The following is a 16,871-nucleotide window of genomic DNA, read 5'->3' as shown; positions in this document are numbered from 1 at the left end:
CCTGTAATAGTTTTGTCTCTTATGAATAAAGCTGTTAATGAGCATTTGTTTAGAGGTCTTTTTGTATATACATATTTTTGGATCTCTTGGGTAAATAACAAGTTGTAGGATTGCTGGGTTGTATGGTAATTGCTAAGTTGTTCTCCAAAGTGATTGCCCTGTTTTAGATTCCCAGTGGCAATGAATGAGAATTCCAGTTGCCCCACATCCTCTTCAACACTTGACATGGTCAGTTTTCAAATTCTAGCCGTTTTATATAGTGAGCAGTGGTATCCCATTATCGTTTTGACTTGTATTTCCCTGATGATTGGTGATGTTGAGTCTCCTTTCATCTGCTTACTGACTGTTTGCACAATAGTCAGTAGATGTGTGGGTTTATTTTTGGACTCTATTCTGTTGCAACATAACTGTTTTATCTAGATTATGCTTATTCCATCATTTCTACGTTTCCAGATCTGTTTCTGTTGACTGATTTTTCTCCTGATTATGGACCATATTTTTGTGCTTTTTGTTATGTTTAGTAACATTATAGTGGATGCTAGACATTATAAAGTTGGTTTTGTTGTTGTTGGTTTCATTGAGTGCTAGGTTTTGTGCCTTTTAGGGAGTTTTGTACTTTTTTCCTTCTGACTGGCAGTTAAGTTACTTGCTGACCAGTTTGGTCCTTTAGGTTAGGTTCAGAGTAGCCTTTACTCTATGTCTTATTTAGCTCTGTTGTTAAGGTGTAACTTTGCTGTGGTCTCCACTGGATTCCCTAGATGTTCACTGTGACCTTTCTCCTCTGGCTGGTCATAATTGGAAACTGTCACAGCCCTGTGTGAGCTCAGGGAATTGTCTGCCTAGAGCACCCCAGTTGTCCTTTGCCTGGCGTTGTGCACTTCCCCCTTGCGCATCTTAGCATTCACCCAGAGACTTCTTGTGACCCCTGTGCAAATTTCTGGAACTTCTCCAGTCTCTGGAACTTCTGTGCTTTGCTTTACAAATTCCACCTCTCATGGCTTCCATGAAGTCTGCTTCCCTCTCGCTTCAATTCAGCAGTGCCTCCTTTCTCTGCTTCAGTTACCCCTCTTTGCACTGCTGTCCAAAAAGTGCTTTCAGACAGAAATGTAGGATAATCATGGGGTTCATTTCCCTTCTTTCAGAGATCACAATTCGTACTACCTGTTGTCCAACATCTGAAAACCATTGTTCATATATTTTGTCTTCTAGTTATTTACTGTGGCCCTGTTATTCCACCATGGCCTTCTTTGTGTTTTGCTTTGCTTTTAAAAAATCTCTATTAATCTTTTGTGTATCAAGCTTCATGTGTTTTCTGTATTAAAGCCATACTTCTATTTGTCCCAAATTATCCCCTATTTGTGTTTGCTGTTGTTGGGAGTGGGATCCACTTAGATACAATGTCCTGCTAGAGACAAGATCGTAAGTCACAATACCATAGTTTTTACGCCTTTGAACTATTCTACTTTTATTTTAACACATTGTATTACTGAATACAACATACTGAAAAGTGCATAGACTGAAATAACAAAGTTTAACAAATATTTTAGAAGTGAATTATGTAATTTCGATGGGTGGAAGAAATAGAACATCAGTATCCAGGAAGCCTCTTTTATTTACTCTGCCCCATTCTCAACCCCTTCCTCTACTGGCACATGGCCACTCTCCTTTCTTTCACAGCAGAGGGATCCAATACATGTCTGCAGACACAGGGGGATGTCTCTTAACCGACCTGCACTAACCATCACCAAAACTATCCATTCTCTTGTATACATCATGGTACCCCAATGCTGGACACCAGTATACTCCAACTCCTTGGCCCAACATGTGGTCAAAAAATATGTCAGTTTTTAAATATGAGAACATAAAGTGTTTATGGTAATCTGATTCTTTTGTTTTTGTTTTTCTTCATGTTTTGTGGCCCCTACTGTAGCTTCACCACACAGTAAAGAATGTGTTTGGAGTTTATAAACTGAGCATAAGCTGCCATGGAAGGCGGAGGATAAGGGCTGACCTGCAGATGAGGTGGCTGGGGCACCTTCTGGAGGAGGCAGCGTGTGAATGCTGTTGCAGAGCGCTGGTTCTTGGGCTCGGCTGCTCACTGGAATCACCTGAACAGCTTTCGAATCGACAGTGCTTGGGTTCCACCCACAGAAACTCTAACTGGTCTGGGTTGTTTTTTTTTTAAAAAGGGTCTCTGGTTGATTGTAGTTTGCAGAAGTGCAGAAGCAAGAACCAGGGCCTTAGGCTAGAGCATCCTGTGTAAACAGGACCAGGGTTTTGTTTGTTTGTTTATTTCTAAATTTCAGATCCACTGTGGACTCACTGATATTTTTGTAAACTACAAGAAAAAGTGAATTACTGGAAAAGTGAAAATGTATACACACAAATAAATGCAAAATGTTTATCAACAGATAAACAATAACTGACTAAAATTGCTATAATGATTACAAAATGTTTTCTGTCTGTTTCTGTCCTTACTGTTGTGGACATGACTGCGTTCATGGACTGGTTCTGGTCTGCAGAGTAGACCAACTTTGATTAGAACTGGTGCAGAGGGCAGTGTGGCTAGAGTCCTGTATTAGGTGAACGAAGGTAGGTTGGGTCCAGATTATGCGGGACCTTGAGTGCTGGAATGAATAGCTTAGCTTTTATTCTGTAGGCACTGGGGAGCCACAGAATTCTTGAAAGGAATGATCTGATTGACAACATCGTGTGTGGTAGATTTATGGTGAGAATACATTGTTGATGAGAACCTGAAAGAGGAAGGAAATTGATGGGACTGGGTAAAATAAAACTATAAAATTTCTGGAGAAGTCACTCCAGCACAGCTAAATAGACTCCTTAGAGGATACAAGAACTTAAGCTAGCCTACTCCCTAAAGTTTAAACAATCCAGAAAACAAAGTTAAATTCTAAAAAATACCCTCTACCTAATATTTTCAGAAACCACACAGATAGAAGATCCAAGAAAACAATGGAGGGGGGAACAGGAGAAGATGCTCAAGGACTACCTCTCTGTGGCGCAGGATGCCCTCCGGACCCAGAAGGAGCTGTACCATGTGAAGGAGCAGAGGCTGGCGCTGGCCCTGGATGAATACGTGCGATTAAATGATGCCTATAAGGAAAAGTCAAGTTCTCGCACAAGCTGTAAGTACAGTGTGTCTATTCAGACTTTAGAAGTGGAGACCGATTTGTAGTAACAGAAGACCACTTACATTTCTATGGAGTTTAATTTTGAGTCCTTTTCCCTCCTAAGCAGGAAGAGTCTCTCAAAACCGTGAGAGGTGAGGGCACACCCCAGATTTTCTCACCCCCACTCCAGATAGAATAATCCCCGTTTGGGGGTTGTGCATGCCTTCTGTTTCTGCACTTGCCTCTGCCAGGTTGCCTTTTATGCATTTACGAGTTAATTTTTACCTTTTCAGAACAATGCACGTAATTTGGCCCTTTTTGCTACTTTTGTACAATATTTTTAGTGGGGAGGAACTGCAGCTATTACCTACAGTGTAATTTCTGTTGACCGTCTGAGTTGATTTACCACTCGCTCATCTCACAGATTGATTATTTGGAGCTGACTTTGTTTAAAGAAGCAGCTGTGATGAGCTCAGAAGTTCTGCTTAAATTATAAATTCCTTGATAATGCAAAACTCTGAAGTACTGCTGCAGTATAGTCCTCTAAGGACATAGTGTATATGAAATCCAGAAGAAAATTAAGCACCAAGGTCTTAATGATGTTTCTCTTTACAGAGTTTAAAAATATGGTAGAGGTTTGAAGATTACTTTTTATATTTAGGTGTCTGATAAATGACAATAAAGGAATTATAAAAGAAAGCAAGTAGTCACAGAAGCACATAAATCTTGTTTTTAGCTTCAGTAAATTCTTTTTTTCCCCCTGTGTACAGCTTCAGTAAATTCTAAGCTGAGAACTAGTTATGCAACTTGTAAATAATTAGTTTTTCTTTTTTCTCTATTAAAGTATTCTCAGGCTCTTCATCCAGTACTAAATATGATCCCGATATTTTGAAAGCTGAGATCTCCACTACGAGATTAAGGGTAAGAGGTTTAAATTGTGGTTCTGTGCTGACCCATATGCATAGAGTCTGAAGGCAGTGGAGGCGGCTCCAGCGATCAGGTCTCACCCCGTGTGGTGTGGAAAACTCTGCTCACCCCTGATGAGTGGTCCTTCTGCCTTGATGTGAGCAAGTTCAGAGCGTGGAATAGTCTTTATTATTGAGACAGTGTATTCCATTATTGGGCAGATTTTTGTTTGTTTGTTTGTTTTGTGAGATGAAGTCTCACTCTGTCCCCCAGGCTGGCTCACCACAACCTCCGCCTCCCGGATTCAAGTGATTCTCCTGCCTCAGCCTCCTGAGTAGCTGGGATTACAGGCATGCGCCACCATGCACAACGAATTTTAATATTTTTAGTACAGATGGGGTTTCACCATATTGGCCAGGCTGGTCATACTGGTCTTGAACTCCTGACCGCAAGTGATCTGCCCGCCTTGGCCTCCCAAAGTGCTGGGATTATAGGCGTGAGTCACTGCGCCTGGCCTATTGGGCAGTTTTATTGTTAGCAGTTAGAATGTTGAATCAAAATTTGAGTCTTGTGACGTGCTTTCCCTCATTGTGCTGAGTTTTGTCCTCCAGAGTGAAGCCAAGCTGCTCTTTTGTCGGACAGCCCAGTATTTCAGGATGCCCACAACTGAAGTCAGACTTTACTAGGTCCTCGTCATGCCTCATGGAAAGGTGTTTTCTGAATCTTGGCCTGAATCTTTTTAACTGAACTGATCTTAAGGCCAGAGCTTGTTTATCCTTGATTTTTGGAATATTAAAGTCTGTTCACCAAGTAAATAAACTCATGTAACCAATACCCAGGTCCTGAACTGGGTTATTACCATGATTTCTCCTCATTATTTCCCTTCTCCCTAAAGGTGATACCATGGCCTCATGAGCACTGAGGGTTAATTTTTCACCTGCTTTGAACTTCCTAAGACTGGATAGCATATGTATTAATTTGATGGCTTGCCTTGCTCAATAGCATTTCAAGATCTATATTCATTTTTATTGCTATATAGTGTTCCACTTTTGTGTACATACCATAAATTCTTTATCTCATGTAATATTGATGTACATTAAAGTTTATTTCAATTTCTGATTATTAAAAATTATGCCTTAATGTACATGTCTATTATACATGCATTCTATGTGGAACACTTCTATGTTGACTCTTGAAAAGAAGATCAAATATACAGAGATAGAGAATAGAACAGTGGTTACCGTGGACTTGGGGGTGGGGCAGAGGTGAGGGGAGATGAAATGGCGAGATGTGGTTCAAAGGATAAAAGGTGCGGATATGTAGGATGAACAAGTCTAGAGATGTAATGTACAACATGAGGATTACAGGGAATAACATTGTATTGTATTAGGGATTCTTGTTAAATAAGTTAAATAAGTAGATTTTGTGACAAAAAATGGTAACTCTGTGAGTTGATAGATATGCTAATTTGCTTCACTGTAGTAATCATTTAACTATCTCCATGTATCCCATAACATCATGTTGTAAGCCTCAAATATACACAAAAAAGTTTATTTTAAAAAATACAACCGTAGCTCACTTAACAATGGGCATACATTGTGAGAAGTGTATTGTTAGACAATTCCCTTGTCCTGTGAACATCACAGAGTATACTAGTATAAGCCCATATGATAGGGCTACTGCACCTCTAGGCTATATGCTATAGCCTATTGCTTCTAGGCTACAAACCTGTACCGTATGATACTATACTTAGTACTGTAAGTACATATTGTAAGTACATTCAGTACCTAGAATTATAACACACGGTGGTATTTGTGTATCTAAACTTATCCAATGGTAGAAAAGGCAGTGTGAGACATACCGTCTTATATGCAGGGAAATGTGGACATGTGGCACCTGACCGTACATATCTCAGTGGATACTGCCGAACAGTTTCAGCCCTTCTTACCTTCTCATGTCTGCACTAAGTCTCTAAGTTACTTTATGCACAGGCTTTTGCCTGCATCTCACAAGTTTTGAATTTTATATTTCCATTGTTATTCAGATCAAAATATTTTCTAACTTCCTTTATGATTTCTCATATGAGTGCATTGCTTAATTTTCAAACAATTGGAGCTTTTCTTTTATTATTGACTTCAACTTAAATACACTATATTTTCAGTTCAAAACTTACATTTGAAGCTGGGTGCAATGGCTCATACCTGTAATCCCAGCACTTTGGGATCCCAAGGTGGGAGGATTGCTTGAGGCCAGGTGTTCAAGACCAGCCTGGGCATCATAATGAGACACAATCTCTATTTAAAAAAAAAAAGTTTTAATCTCAGAATTTCTATTTGATTATTTTCAGTTGTTTTAGTTACTTGCCCAAATTCTGCACATTAATATGTAATTTTTGAACACTTTGTCATCCTAGAGAGGATTTAGTTTTGTTTCTTCTAGGTAGTCTGGCCAGGGGCAGGTAATTTTAATGTAATCATAATTTGAGCTGACTGCAGCCTGGGCTTCGATCCTTCTCTAAGGGCGGGTCAGTTTCCAGTTTCCCTTTTCTTTTAGGGCAAAGCTCTTCAGAATCCCAGTTGAACTCCTGAGGTGTTTTAGCAGGGCCCCTTGTGTTGGATAGAGGCTGAACTTCGCGTCTCTTCCCTATGCCTGAGCTCTGTGGGGCTGCCAGCCCTTCTCTGTGTCTCAGGTGCTCAGTCACTGCATGCTCCCAGCCTTTCACTTTCCTGTTGTGTGGGCAAATACCTCAAAAGCAGAAGCAGTGCCATGTTTGGATTATGAGACTGAGCTTCCCTTATCTTTTGGATTATTATTTATTTATTTATTTATTTATTTATTTATTTATTTATTGTGACGGAGTCTTGCTCTGTTTCCCAGGCTGGAGTGCAGTGGTGCCATCTCAGCTCACTGCAAGCTCCGCCTCCCAGGTTCAAGGGATTCTCCCGCCTCAGCCTTCTGAGTAGCTGGGACTACAGGCGCCCGCCGCCACGCCTGGCTAATTTTTTGTATTTTTAGTAGAGGCGGGGTTTTACCATGTTGGCCGGGCTGGTTTCAAACACCTGACCTCGTGATCTGCCTGCCTCAGCCTCCCAAAGTGCTGGGATTACAGGCGTGAGCTCCTTCAAGATGTAAGGGAATAAAATTGTGTGATTTGAGACTCGTCAATTGGATGACAGACAGTTTTAGATGTGTCTTTAGAGAGAAGGTGATGTTGGTGAAATAGGCTCAACAAGAAGACATTTTGCCTAAAATTCAGGCTGTCAAAATCGTGTGAATATATTTGAAAAGATCCAGCTTACTTCTGTTTCTGCCCATGAAAGATTAACTACTACAAGAATTGCCCTCTAACAGCAGGTAATTAGAGAACTGGACAAAATCTAGGAAACAGCTGTTTTCAGACTTCAGGTAACAGTAGAAGACTGTAATTCCTAACCGAAAGGAAACAGATGAAGTGAGCCCTGGGACTGCACTGTTTGCAGTACGAGGAGAAGGACCCAAATATAGTCTAGTGGCGTGCATGAGTTGATGAGACAGAAGAGAAAAGTTCGTTGGCGGGGAAGTGACTAGAATATATAGGAAATACCGGAGAGGAGGGAGCTACAGAGATAGAAGGGAGCAAGAGCAGGCAAGTGCCAGTCTAGAGATTTCTAGTAGGGTCTCTTCAAATCTTTGATTTGAATACTGATTAAGTATCCATGGTACAAATACCATAAGACTGGAGAAAGAAAGTGATAGGACAGACAGTTCTCAGAGCTCACATAGGGCTGGCAATAGTTTGTGTTTCCGTCAGCCAGCATAGAGACATAGAGCCTTGAAAAGAAACGTCAGAAGGGTAATGCCATAGTAGTGGGACCAAATTAGTCTGAGGCTAAGGCTGCATTGGACTTATTCTAACAAAAATTGAAAGCAAACATTGAAAGGATCAAATTGATTTCAAATAGTTTATTTGTGTGCTAGAACAAAGTCCAGGATCCTTTAAGATAATACGATAAAATCCAGCACCAAGAATGTAAAATTCACGATGGCCAGTATCTAGTCAGAATTTTTCATGTGTGTTGGGGATGAGAGTAGTGTGGAGGGGCAAAAGAGAGTTTACCAAGAGGGCATCAGGAAGCCTTCGAGAGTGTTAGATATATTCTAGAAGTGTATTGACAGTTACATGTGTATATACATGTGTCAACACTTATCAAAGTATGTACTTTAAACATATTCACTTTATTGCATGCTAGTTATACATCAATAAAGCTGTTAAAAATGATCAGGTATGCAAAGAAGCAAGAAAATATGATCCACAACGAAAAGAAGAAATGACAGGTACAATTTAATTAGCAGACAAACATGTTAAAACATGTTATACATATGCTCAAGAATGTAAAGGAAAATGTGAAAATGGGGAGAAAAAATATATTAAAAAAACAAAATGGAACTTCTATAGATTAAAAATACAATATCAGAAATAAAATAACTGTATGGGAGTAACAATTGATTATGTATTACCAAATACAAGATCAGTGAAGTTAAAGACACAGGAATAGAAAATACCCAAAATGCATTACACAGGGAAAACAAAGTCTGGTAAAAATTTAACAGCATATCTGTATCCTGTGGTTCAGTATCAAATAGTTTGACATGTGTAATTAAAGTCTGCTAGAAACAGCAGGGAAGGAAATCACAAAAACTATTTGCAGAAACTGAAATTATTAATCCATCAATATAGGAAATTCAACAAACCCAAGGCAGAATAAAAAAAAAAAAATACCAAAGCACGTCATAATCATCTTGCCAGAAATCAATGATAAAGAGAAAATCTTAAAAGTAGCCATAGAAAAAGACATAATGTACAGTGGAGTAAAGACAAGAATTACAACAGACTCCTCATCAGAAATGATACAAACTACAAGACAATGGAATGATATTTCAAGAGTACCAATACTAAAAGAAAAACTGTCAACCTAGACTTCTGTACCTAGTGAAAATATCTTTTAAATTGAAGGCAAAACAACCAGTATAAAAATGGGCAAGAGACTTCAATAGACATTTCTCCAAAAGATACACAAATGGCCAGCCAATAAACATATGAAGAGATGATAAACATCGCTAGCCATGAGGGAGATTCAAATCAAAATTACAATGAGATATCACTTCACGCCTACTAGGAAAGCTATTACTTAAAAGCAAAACTGACTCACACAGGTTGGACATTGGTATACAAGTATCTGTTTGAGTCACTGCTTTCAGTTCTTTGGGGTATATATCCAGAGGTGGAATTGTTTGATCACAAGGTAATTCTAAATTTAACTTTTTGATACATGTCTATATAGATTTTGATACATACCTTCTAATCTAGGAAGAGATTTGTTAAAAAGAATTGGCTCACACAATTATGGAAACTGGCGAGTCCAGATTTGCAGTGTGGACTGACGAACTGGAGGCACAGGAGAGCCAGTACAGTTCCAGTCCAAAGACCAGCAGCCTGGAGACCCAGGAAAGCTGATGATGGGGATGAAGTCTGAAGACTGGCAGGCAGAGACCCAGGAAAGCTTGCAGTGCAGATGAAGTCCAAAGGCAGTCTGTTGAATTCCTACCTGCTTAAAGAGAGGTCAGTTTTTTTTATTCTGATCAGGACTTCAACTGATTGGATGAGGTATACTCACATTATGGAGGGCAGTCTGTATACTCAGAGTTCACCAGTTTAAAAATTAATCTTATCCAAAAATATCCTCCAGATTGACACATGAAATTAACTGTTACATGCCTACAACCTATGTGTCCATCACAGGTGAATGTCAGCAACATATGGCATATACATATAATGCAATATTATTAAGCTTTAAAATATAATGAAATTCTGATACATGCTACAACATGGATGAACCTTAAAAATGTTATGCTAAGTGAAATAAGTCAGACACAAAAGAACAAATAGGATTCATCTTATATAAGGTACCGAGAATAAGCAATTTCATAGACACAGAAAATAGAATAGTGGTTACCAGGGGCTGAGGAAGAAGAGAAAGGGGAGTTACTACTGTTTAATAGGTACAGAGTTTCAGTAAGACAATGAAAAAGTTCAGGAAATGACCAGTGATGATGGTTGCACTTGATACCACGGAATTGTATATGTAAACGGTAAATCTTACATGTATATTTTACCACAAAATTAAAGAATAAAATAATTTTTCAGACAAACAGGAGAACTGATTGCCTGCAGAACTGTAATATATTAGATGTTAAAGGTAATCTCTTCAAGCAGAGGGAAAATGATACCACATGGAAATTTGGAACTAAATAAAATAATGAAAAATGTTAGAGATCTTACATATTCAAATACAAGACTTTTTAAATAATTTGAAGCCTCTTTAAATAAAAATGCCTAAACAAAGATAATAAAATATGTTGTGAGTTTTATAAAATATTTAAAAGCAAAATGTAAGACAAAATATCACGAAGAATAGGGGACAATGGAAAGATGCTGTCATAAGGTACTTTGACTAGCCATAAAGCAGTGACTTTTATTGGCAGTAGGCTGCATGTTTTATACGCTAGAGCACACTTTTCCTATAAAGACCCAAATAGTAAATATTTTACATGTTGCAGGTATAGTAAGCAGAATTCTAAATATCTTCCAGTCCTCCAAGATGTTCCCCTCCCCCACCTTTCCTAGTGTACATGACTTTCATAATTTCCAGGCTGAATATGATTCATTATTTAATATGGCAGAGTTAACTTAAAGGTATAGAAATTATCCTGGGGAGCAGAGAAATTATTCTGGGGGATTGGAGGTAACACACAAGCCCTTTAAAGAGAGTTTCTCTGGCTGGTTGTAGAGGAGGACATTAGATGTCAAAGCACAAGAGGGTTTAAATGTACCATTGCTGGATTACAGAGGGAGAGGCCAACATGAGAAGAAACTGAAAGTGACCTTGGCTGATAGCCAGCAAGGAATTCAAGTCTCAGTCCTAGAGCCACAAGGAACTGAATGTTGCCAACAGTGAGAATGAAGTTAGGAGTGGGTTTTTCTGCAAAGCCCCAGATGACAACTCAGCCTGGCTAACACCCTGATTGCAGCTTTGTGATAATTTGACCAGAGAGCCCAGAGAACCTAGTGAGATATTAAATAGCTGTAATTAATTTTAAGCTGCTAATTCTGTGGTGATTTGTCCTGCAGCATCAGTAAACTCATATAGCAGACCATGTGTGGTCTCTAGTGCAGATTTTTGCTCTTTTTTTTCTACTTTTCTTGGATAATAGTTAAAAATTTGCAAACCTTCATTAACTTGTGGCCCATAAAACAAAAACAAAAAACAGGCCACAAGATGAGCTGGCATTTGCTGATTCCTGCCCGAGAGTATCCACTTTAAAAAAAAAAAAAAAAAAAAAAAAAGAGGTATCACTTTTAAGCCAATAAGGGAAATAAAATGGAATCATTAGAAAACATTTAGTTAACCCAAAAGAAGGCAAGAATAGAGGAAGAAAATACGACAGTAAGAAAGCTAATATACTAATTGTATTAATAAATGGCCTAAATGCTCCAATTAAAAGGCAGAGATTATTAGAATGGTTAAAACGAGACCCAATTTCATAATGGCTGCAACAGACCTGCTTTAAATATAAAGGCCTAGATAAGTTAATTAAAATATTCAAGATGATATATCATGAAAATACAAATCCAAAGAATGTTCCAGTTGTCACATTAATATCAAACTAAACTTCAGAACAAGGACTATTACTAGAGGTTTTATAATTATAAATGGATCAGTTCATCAAAGGACATAAGAATCTGAAGGATGTATGCGCATACTAACAGAGCTTCTAACAGAGCTCTAACAGAGCATACTAACCTGGAATAAAGACCAATACAACTGCAAGGTGAAGGACAAATCTCCAATTATAGTTGGACATGATAGAATATGTAGTCAGATAATCAGCAGTGCTGTCAAAAGATGTAAGCAATACCGTAGACCAACTTGATCCAATTAACATTTATAAAATAGAACATACCATTTAAAAACAGCAGAAGGGCACATGGAACATCACAAAGGTAATCCTTATTCTAGAATATGAAAAGAAGTCTCAGTACGTTTAAGGGGACTCAAATTCATGCAGAGTATAACTATAGTGGAATTAAACTAGACAACATAAACAGAAATATATCTGGAAAAATTGTCAAATACTTGGAAAATATTAGCATACTTCTCAATAATTCATTGGCCAAGGAAGAAAGCACATGAGGAACATTTAAAAATATTTTGAACTAGACAAAAGGGAAAATACACTGTATAAACATTGATTGGGTATAGCCACAGCAGTGTAATGGGAAGCCATTAGGAAGTGGAAGTCTAGTACGTTGCTATGGAAATGCAAAATGGTACAACCCTTTTGGGAAGCAGGTTACTGATTTCTTACAAAGTTAAACATATATTTAACATACTGTCTAGCAATCCCACTTACAGGTATTTATTTACCCAATATAAATGAAAGCATATACCCACACAAAGACTTTAGTGTAAATATTTATGAGAGCTTTATGCTTGTTAGCCTAAGCTGGGAACCAGCCTAAATGTCCATTAATAGATAAATGGATAAACAAATTGTGATATATCCATAAAATGTAATTTAAAAGGAACAAGTTACAGATACAACATGGATGAATTTCAAAAACAGTGAAAGTTTAGTGGTTGCTAGGGGCCAGGTAGGGATAGACTATAAAGGGGCATGAGGAAATATTCTGGTGGTTGTCCTAGTGGTACGTGATTATATGTACTTGTCTAAACTCATCATATTGTACATTTAAAATTTGTGCTGTTTATTATAAATTGGGTAAAATACCATTTTTTATGTGGGAGGAAAAGATTCAGATGAATAATTATTAGAACTAATAAGTAGAATCTATATGTATTATATATATGTAAAATCTTTTAACATATCTGTGATAGCCATTCATAATATATAAAATCACATTCACAATAGCAAACCCAAATCATAAAATATTTAGAATTAACTTTTATCAAGAAATACAGTGGCCCTATCTAGAGAAAATTATAAAACATTTTTGAGAGATATAAATGAAAATTTTAACAAATGAAAGACAGATATTTTAAAAAATAGAAACAATATAAGAATGCAATATCAAAATCCTAATTTGGGAGTGTAGGAGGGGGAACAAGATAGAAATTTTCAGAATATCATCTGGACATGTTACTACAGCAAATTTACCCTACCTTTAAAAATATATTTATGTGGCCAGGTATGGTGGCTCACACATGTAATCCTAGCACTTTGGGAGGCTGAGGCGGGCAGATCACTTGAGGCCAGGAGTTCGAGACCAGACTGGCCAATGTGGTGAAAACCCATCTCTACTATTAATACAAAAATTAGCCACATGTGGTGGTGCACACCTGTAGTCCCAGCTACTCGGGAGGCTGAGGCATGAGAATCGCTTGAACCTGGGAGGTGGAGGGTGCAGCGAGCCAAGATTGTGCCACTGTACTCCAGCCTGGGTAACAGACCGAGATGCTGTCTCAAAAAATAAAATAATAATAAAAATATAGTTATGTGCCAAATAAATGACACTGCAGTCAATGACAAACCATATACATATGATGGTAGTCCCATGAGATTATAATGCCATGTTTTTACTGTACCTTTTCTAGATATGTTTAGATATACAAATGTTTACAGTTATGTTACAGTTGCCTGGGGTTTTCAGTACAGTAGCATGCTGTGCAGGTTTGTAGCCTAGGACAATAGGCTATGCCAAATGGCCTAGGTGTGTAGCAGGCTATGCTATATGGTTCTGTGTAAGTGTACTCTGTGATGTTCACATGATAGCAGAATTGCCCAACATCATATTTTTTTTTTTTTTTTTTTTTTTGAGACGGAGTCTCGCTCTGTCGCCCAGGCTGGAGTGCAGTGGCCGGTTCTCAGCTCACTGCAAGCTCCGCCCTCCGGGTTTACGCCATTCTCCTGCCTCAGCCTCCGAGTAGCTGGGACTACAGGCACCCGCCACCTCGGCGGGCTAGTTTTTTTTTTTTTTTTTTTTGTATTTTTAGTAGAGACGGGGTTTCATGGTGTTAGCCAGGATGGTCTCGATCTCCTGACCTCGTGATCCGCCCGTCTCGGCCTCCCAAAGTGCTGGGATTACAGGCTTGAGCCACCGCGCCCGGCCCCAGCATCATATTTCTAAGAATGTAACTTGATGAAGTCACACATGACTATACTTTATGATGGGAAATACTAAGCAATATACATCAGTAGAGAGAATAGTATAATTTTCTCCCATATTTCCATCACATCTCATCCATTTTTTCTTTTACTTTCACCCTACCCCCGAATTATTTTGATGACAATTTGAAATAGTGTATCATTCACCTGTAAACATTTCAGCATGTATTTTTAAAGCTAAGAAGAAAGTACAATGCCATTATTATTTTTGAAAAGTTAACTAGAATTCTTTTGCCTAAGCCAATCTTAAACCCCTGGGATCAGGCAATCTTCCCTCCTCAGCCTCTCAGATTAGACTGGGATTAGAAGCATGAGCCACCACACCCAGCCTCCTGTTGTTTTTTTTTAAGAGTGGCAGGGTCTCGCTATAGTACCTAGGCTGGACCTGAATAAAAAAGGACAATAGTGAAAAATCTGGGGAAATTTTAAAAAGTCTGTAGTTTAGTTAATAGTTTAGAATAAATGTTGGAGTCAAACTTAAAGCTTTAAATGCTTATAGAAGAAAGTCTTAAAATTAATGAACAATGTAGTCAACCTAAGAACAGAATAAGCCAAAGCCAGTAGAAGAAGATAAATAAAATTAAAAGTAAAAATTACCAGCTGAGCACGGTGGCTCACACCTGTAATCCCAGCACTTTGGGAGGTCAAAGTAGATGGATCACTTGAATTCAGGAGTTCGAGACCGGCCTGACCAACATGGTGAAACCCCGTCTCTACTAAAAATAAAAAAATTAGCCAGGCATGGTGGCGCACGCCTGTAATCCCAGCTACTCCGGAGACTGAGGCAGGCAAATCGCTTGAACCTGGGAGGCAGAGATGGAAGTGAGCCGAGATCGCGCCATTGCACCTAGCCTGCGCAACTGTCAAGAGCGAAACTCCGTCTCAAAAAGAAAAAAAAAAAGTAAAAATTACCGAAATAGAAAACATGGCCATAAAAGAAAGGATCAACAAAGGCAAATTTTGGTTTTTTAAAGAATGATAAAATTGACATATCTCTCAGGACTAACTCAAAATTAAGAAGAGAAAATGAACAAAAATTTTGTACAGGGAATGAAAACATGCTTAAGAAATAAAGAGGCATGAGAAAATTTATACTATTACATTTGAATTTTGAAGTGAAATGACTAACTTTGTATTGAAATATTATTAACCAAAACTGATTCGAGATGATGGAAAAAATCTGAATGGCCCTGTTACCATGATTGAAATTCCAGAGAAACCCTCAAGATTAGCCTAGCACAACTTTGACATCAAATTCTGACAAGATTGTATGAACAAAATATAAGCCAACCATATTCATAAGCAAAGAAGCAAAATTCCAAAACAAAATATTGTAAACTAAATACAGCAACATTTTAAAATTATATATAATGGTCAAGGTGGGTTTATCCTAGGAATATACAATTTAGGATTTGAAAACTATTCACTGTATAACAGTGAAGGGAAATTATTAATTATTCCAATAGATACAGTGGAAGCTTTTTTTTTCTTGAGACAGAGCCTCGCTGTGTCACCCAGGCTGAAATGAGGTAGCACGATCTCAGCTCCCTGCAACCTCTGCCTCCTGTGTTCAAGTGATTCTTGTACCTCAGCCTCCCAAGTAGCTGGGATTACAGGCGTGTACTACCACACTCAGCTAATTTTTGTATTTTTAGTAGAGACGGTGTTTCAGAATGTTGGCCAGGCTGATCTTGAACTCCCAACCTCAAGTGATCCACCCGCCTTGGTCTCCCAAAGTGCTGGGATTACAGGCGTGAGCCACCATACCCGGCCCAGAGAAAGCATTTTGATAAATTCAGCTTTTATTCATGTTTTAAAACTTGATTCAACGAGGAATGAGTGCTATAGAACAGGACATGGGGAATGAAGGAGAGCTGGTTGCAGGATTTTTGTTATTATTGTTTTGGTTTTTTGTTTAAGAGACAGCAAAAAAAAAAAGAGAGAGAGAGAGACAGCAGTGTTGTCCAGCTTGGACTCAAATTCCTGGGCTCAAGTGATCATCCTGCCTCAGCCTCCCAAGTAACTGGGACTACAGGTACACACCACCACACTCAGTTTGGTTGCAGTTCTGAATAGGTGTTCAGGAGAAGTCTCATTGAGAAGGCAAAATTTGAGCAAAGATTGGACAGAAGTGATGAAGAAATTAGTCAGGTGGGGAAGAATCAGCATACATACAGGTCTTGACACAGGAGAACTTGTGGGATCTTCCAGAAGCAATTTGAAGTCAAATGTGGCCTCAATAGAGAGGAAAAGGGGAGAGTAATGAGGGAGAAAGGAAGAGAGTTAATCCAGGTGATGGAATTAAGACAGAAGAGCCTGTTGGCCTGACACACCACTGGAAAGGTTGTGGATGCGCATCTGAAATAGGAAACCATTTGACCATATTTTTATTATTTGTATTTCATGTTTGCTAGTTTAATTGGTATGTAATGATACAATGCTTTTCTATTTTTTCTTTATTAGTAGGTGATTTTTTTAAAATGATGTTTTACCATGTGTATTTCCATTTGCTAGTTTATTTTTTTAATTTAACAGCTTTATTAAGAAACCATACAATTCACCCATTTAAAATGTACATTTTAATGGGTTTTAGTACATTCATAGTTACAT

At 38.3% G+C, this 16,871-nt stretch overlaps 1 protein-coding gene across 1 annotated transcript in view; it reads left to right on the top strand.

Moving 5' to 3' along the window:
- WWC2 (WW and C2 domain containing 2) overlaps positions 1-16,871 on the top strand; it is a 211,596-nt gene that overhangs the window by 110,230 nt on the left and 84,495 nt on the right. The window contains exons 3-4 of the mRNA XM_017854348.1: positions 2,943-3,146; positions 3,976-4,052. Coding sequence (XP_017709837.1) covers positions 2,943-3,146; positions 3,976-4,052 — 281 coding nt within the window. The remainder of the gene's footprint in view (positions 1-2,942; positions 3,147-3,975; positions 4,053-16,871) is intronic.

This window comes from Rhinopithecus bieti, unplaced genomic scaffold, assembly GCF_001698545.2.
Source record: "Rhinopithecus bieti isolate Rb0 unplaced genomic scaffold, ASM169854v2 scaffold_38004, whole genome shotgun sequence".
In the NCBI taxonomy this organism is placed as follows: Eukaryota; Metazoa; Chordata; class Mammalia; order Primates; family Cercopithecidae; genus Rhinopithecus; species Rhinopithecus bieti.
The sequence above is the reverse complement of the archived record's forward strand: the minus strand, read 5'-3'. Positions and strand labels throughout refer to the sequence as shown.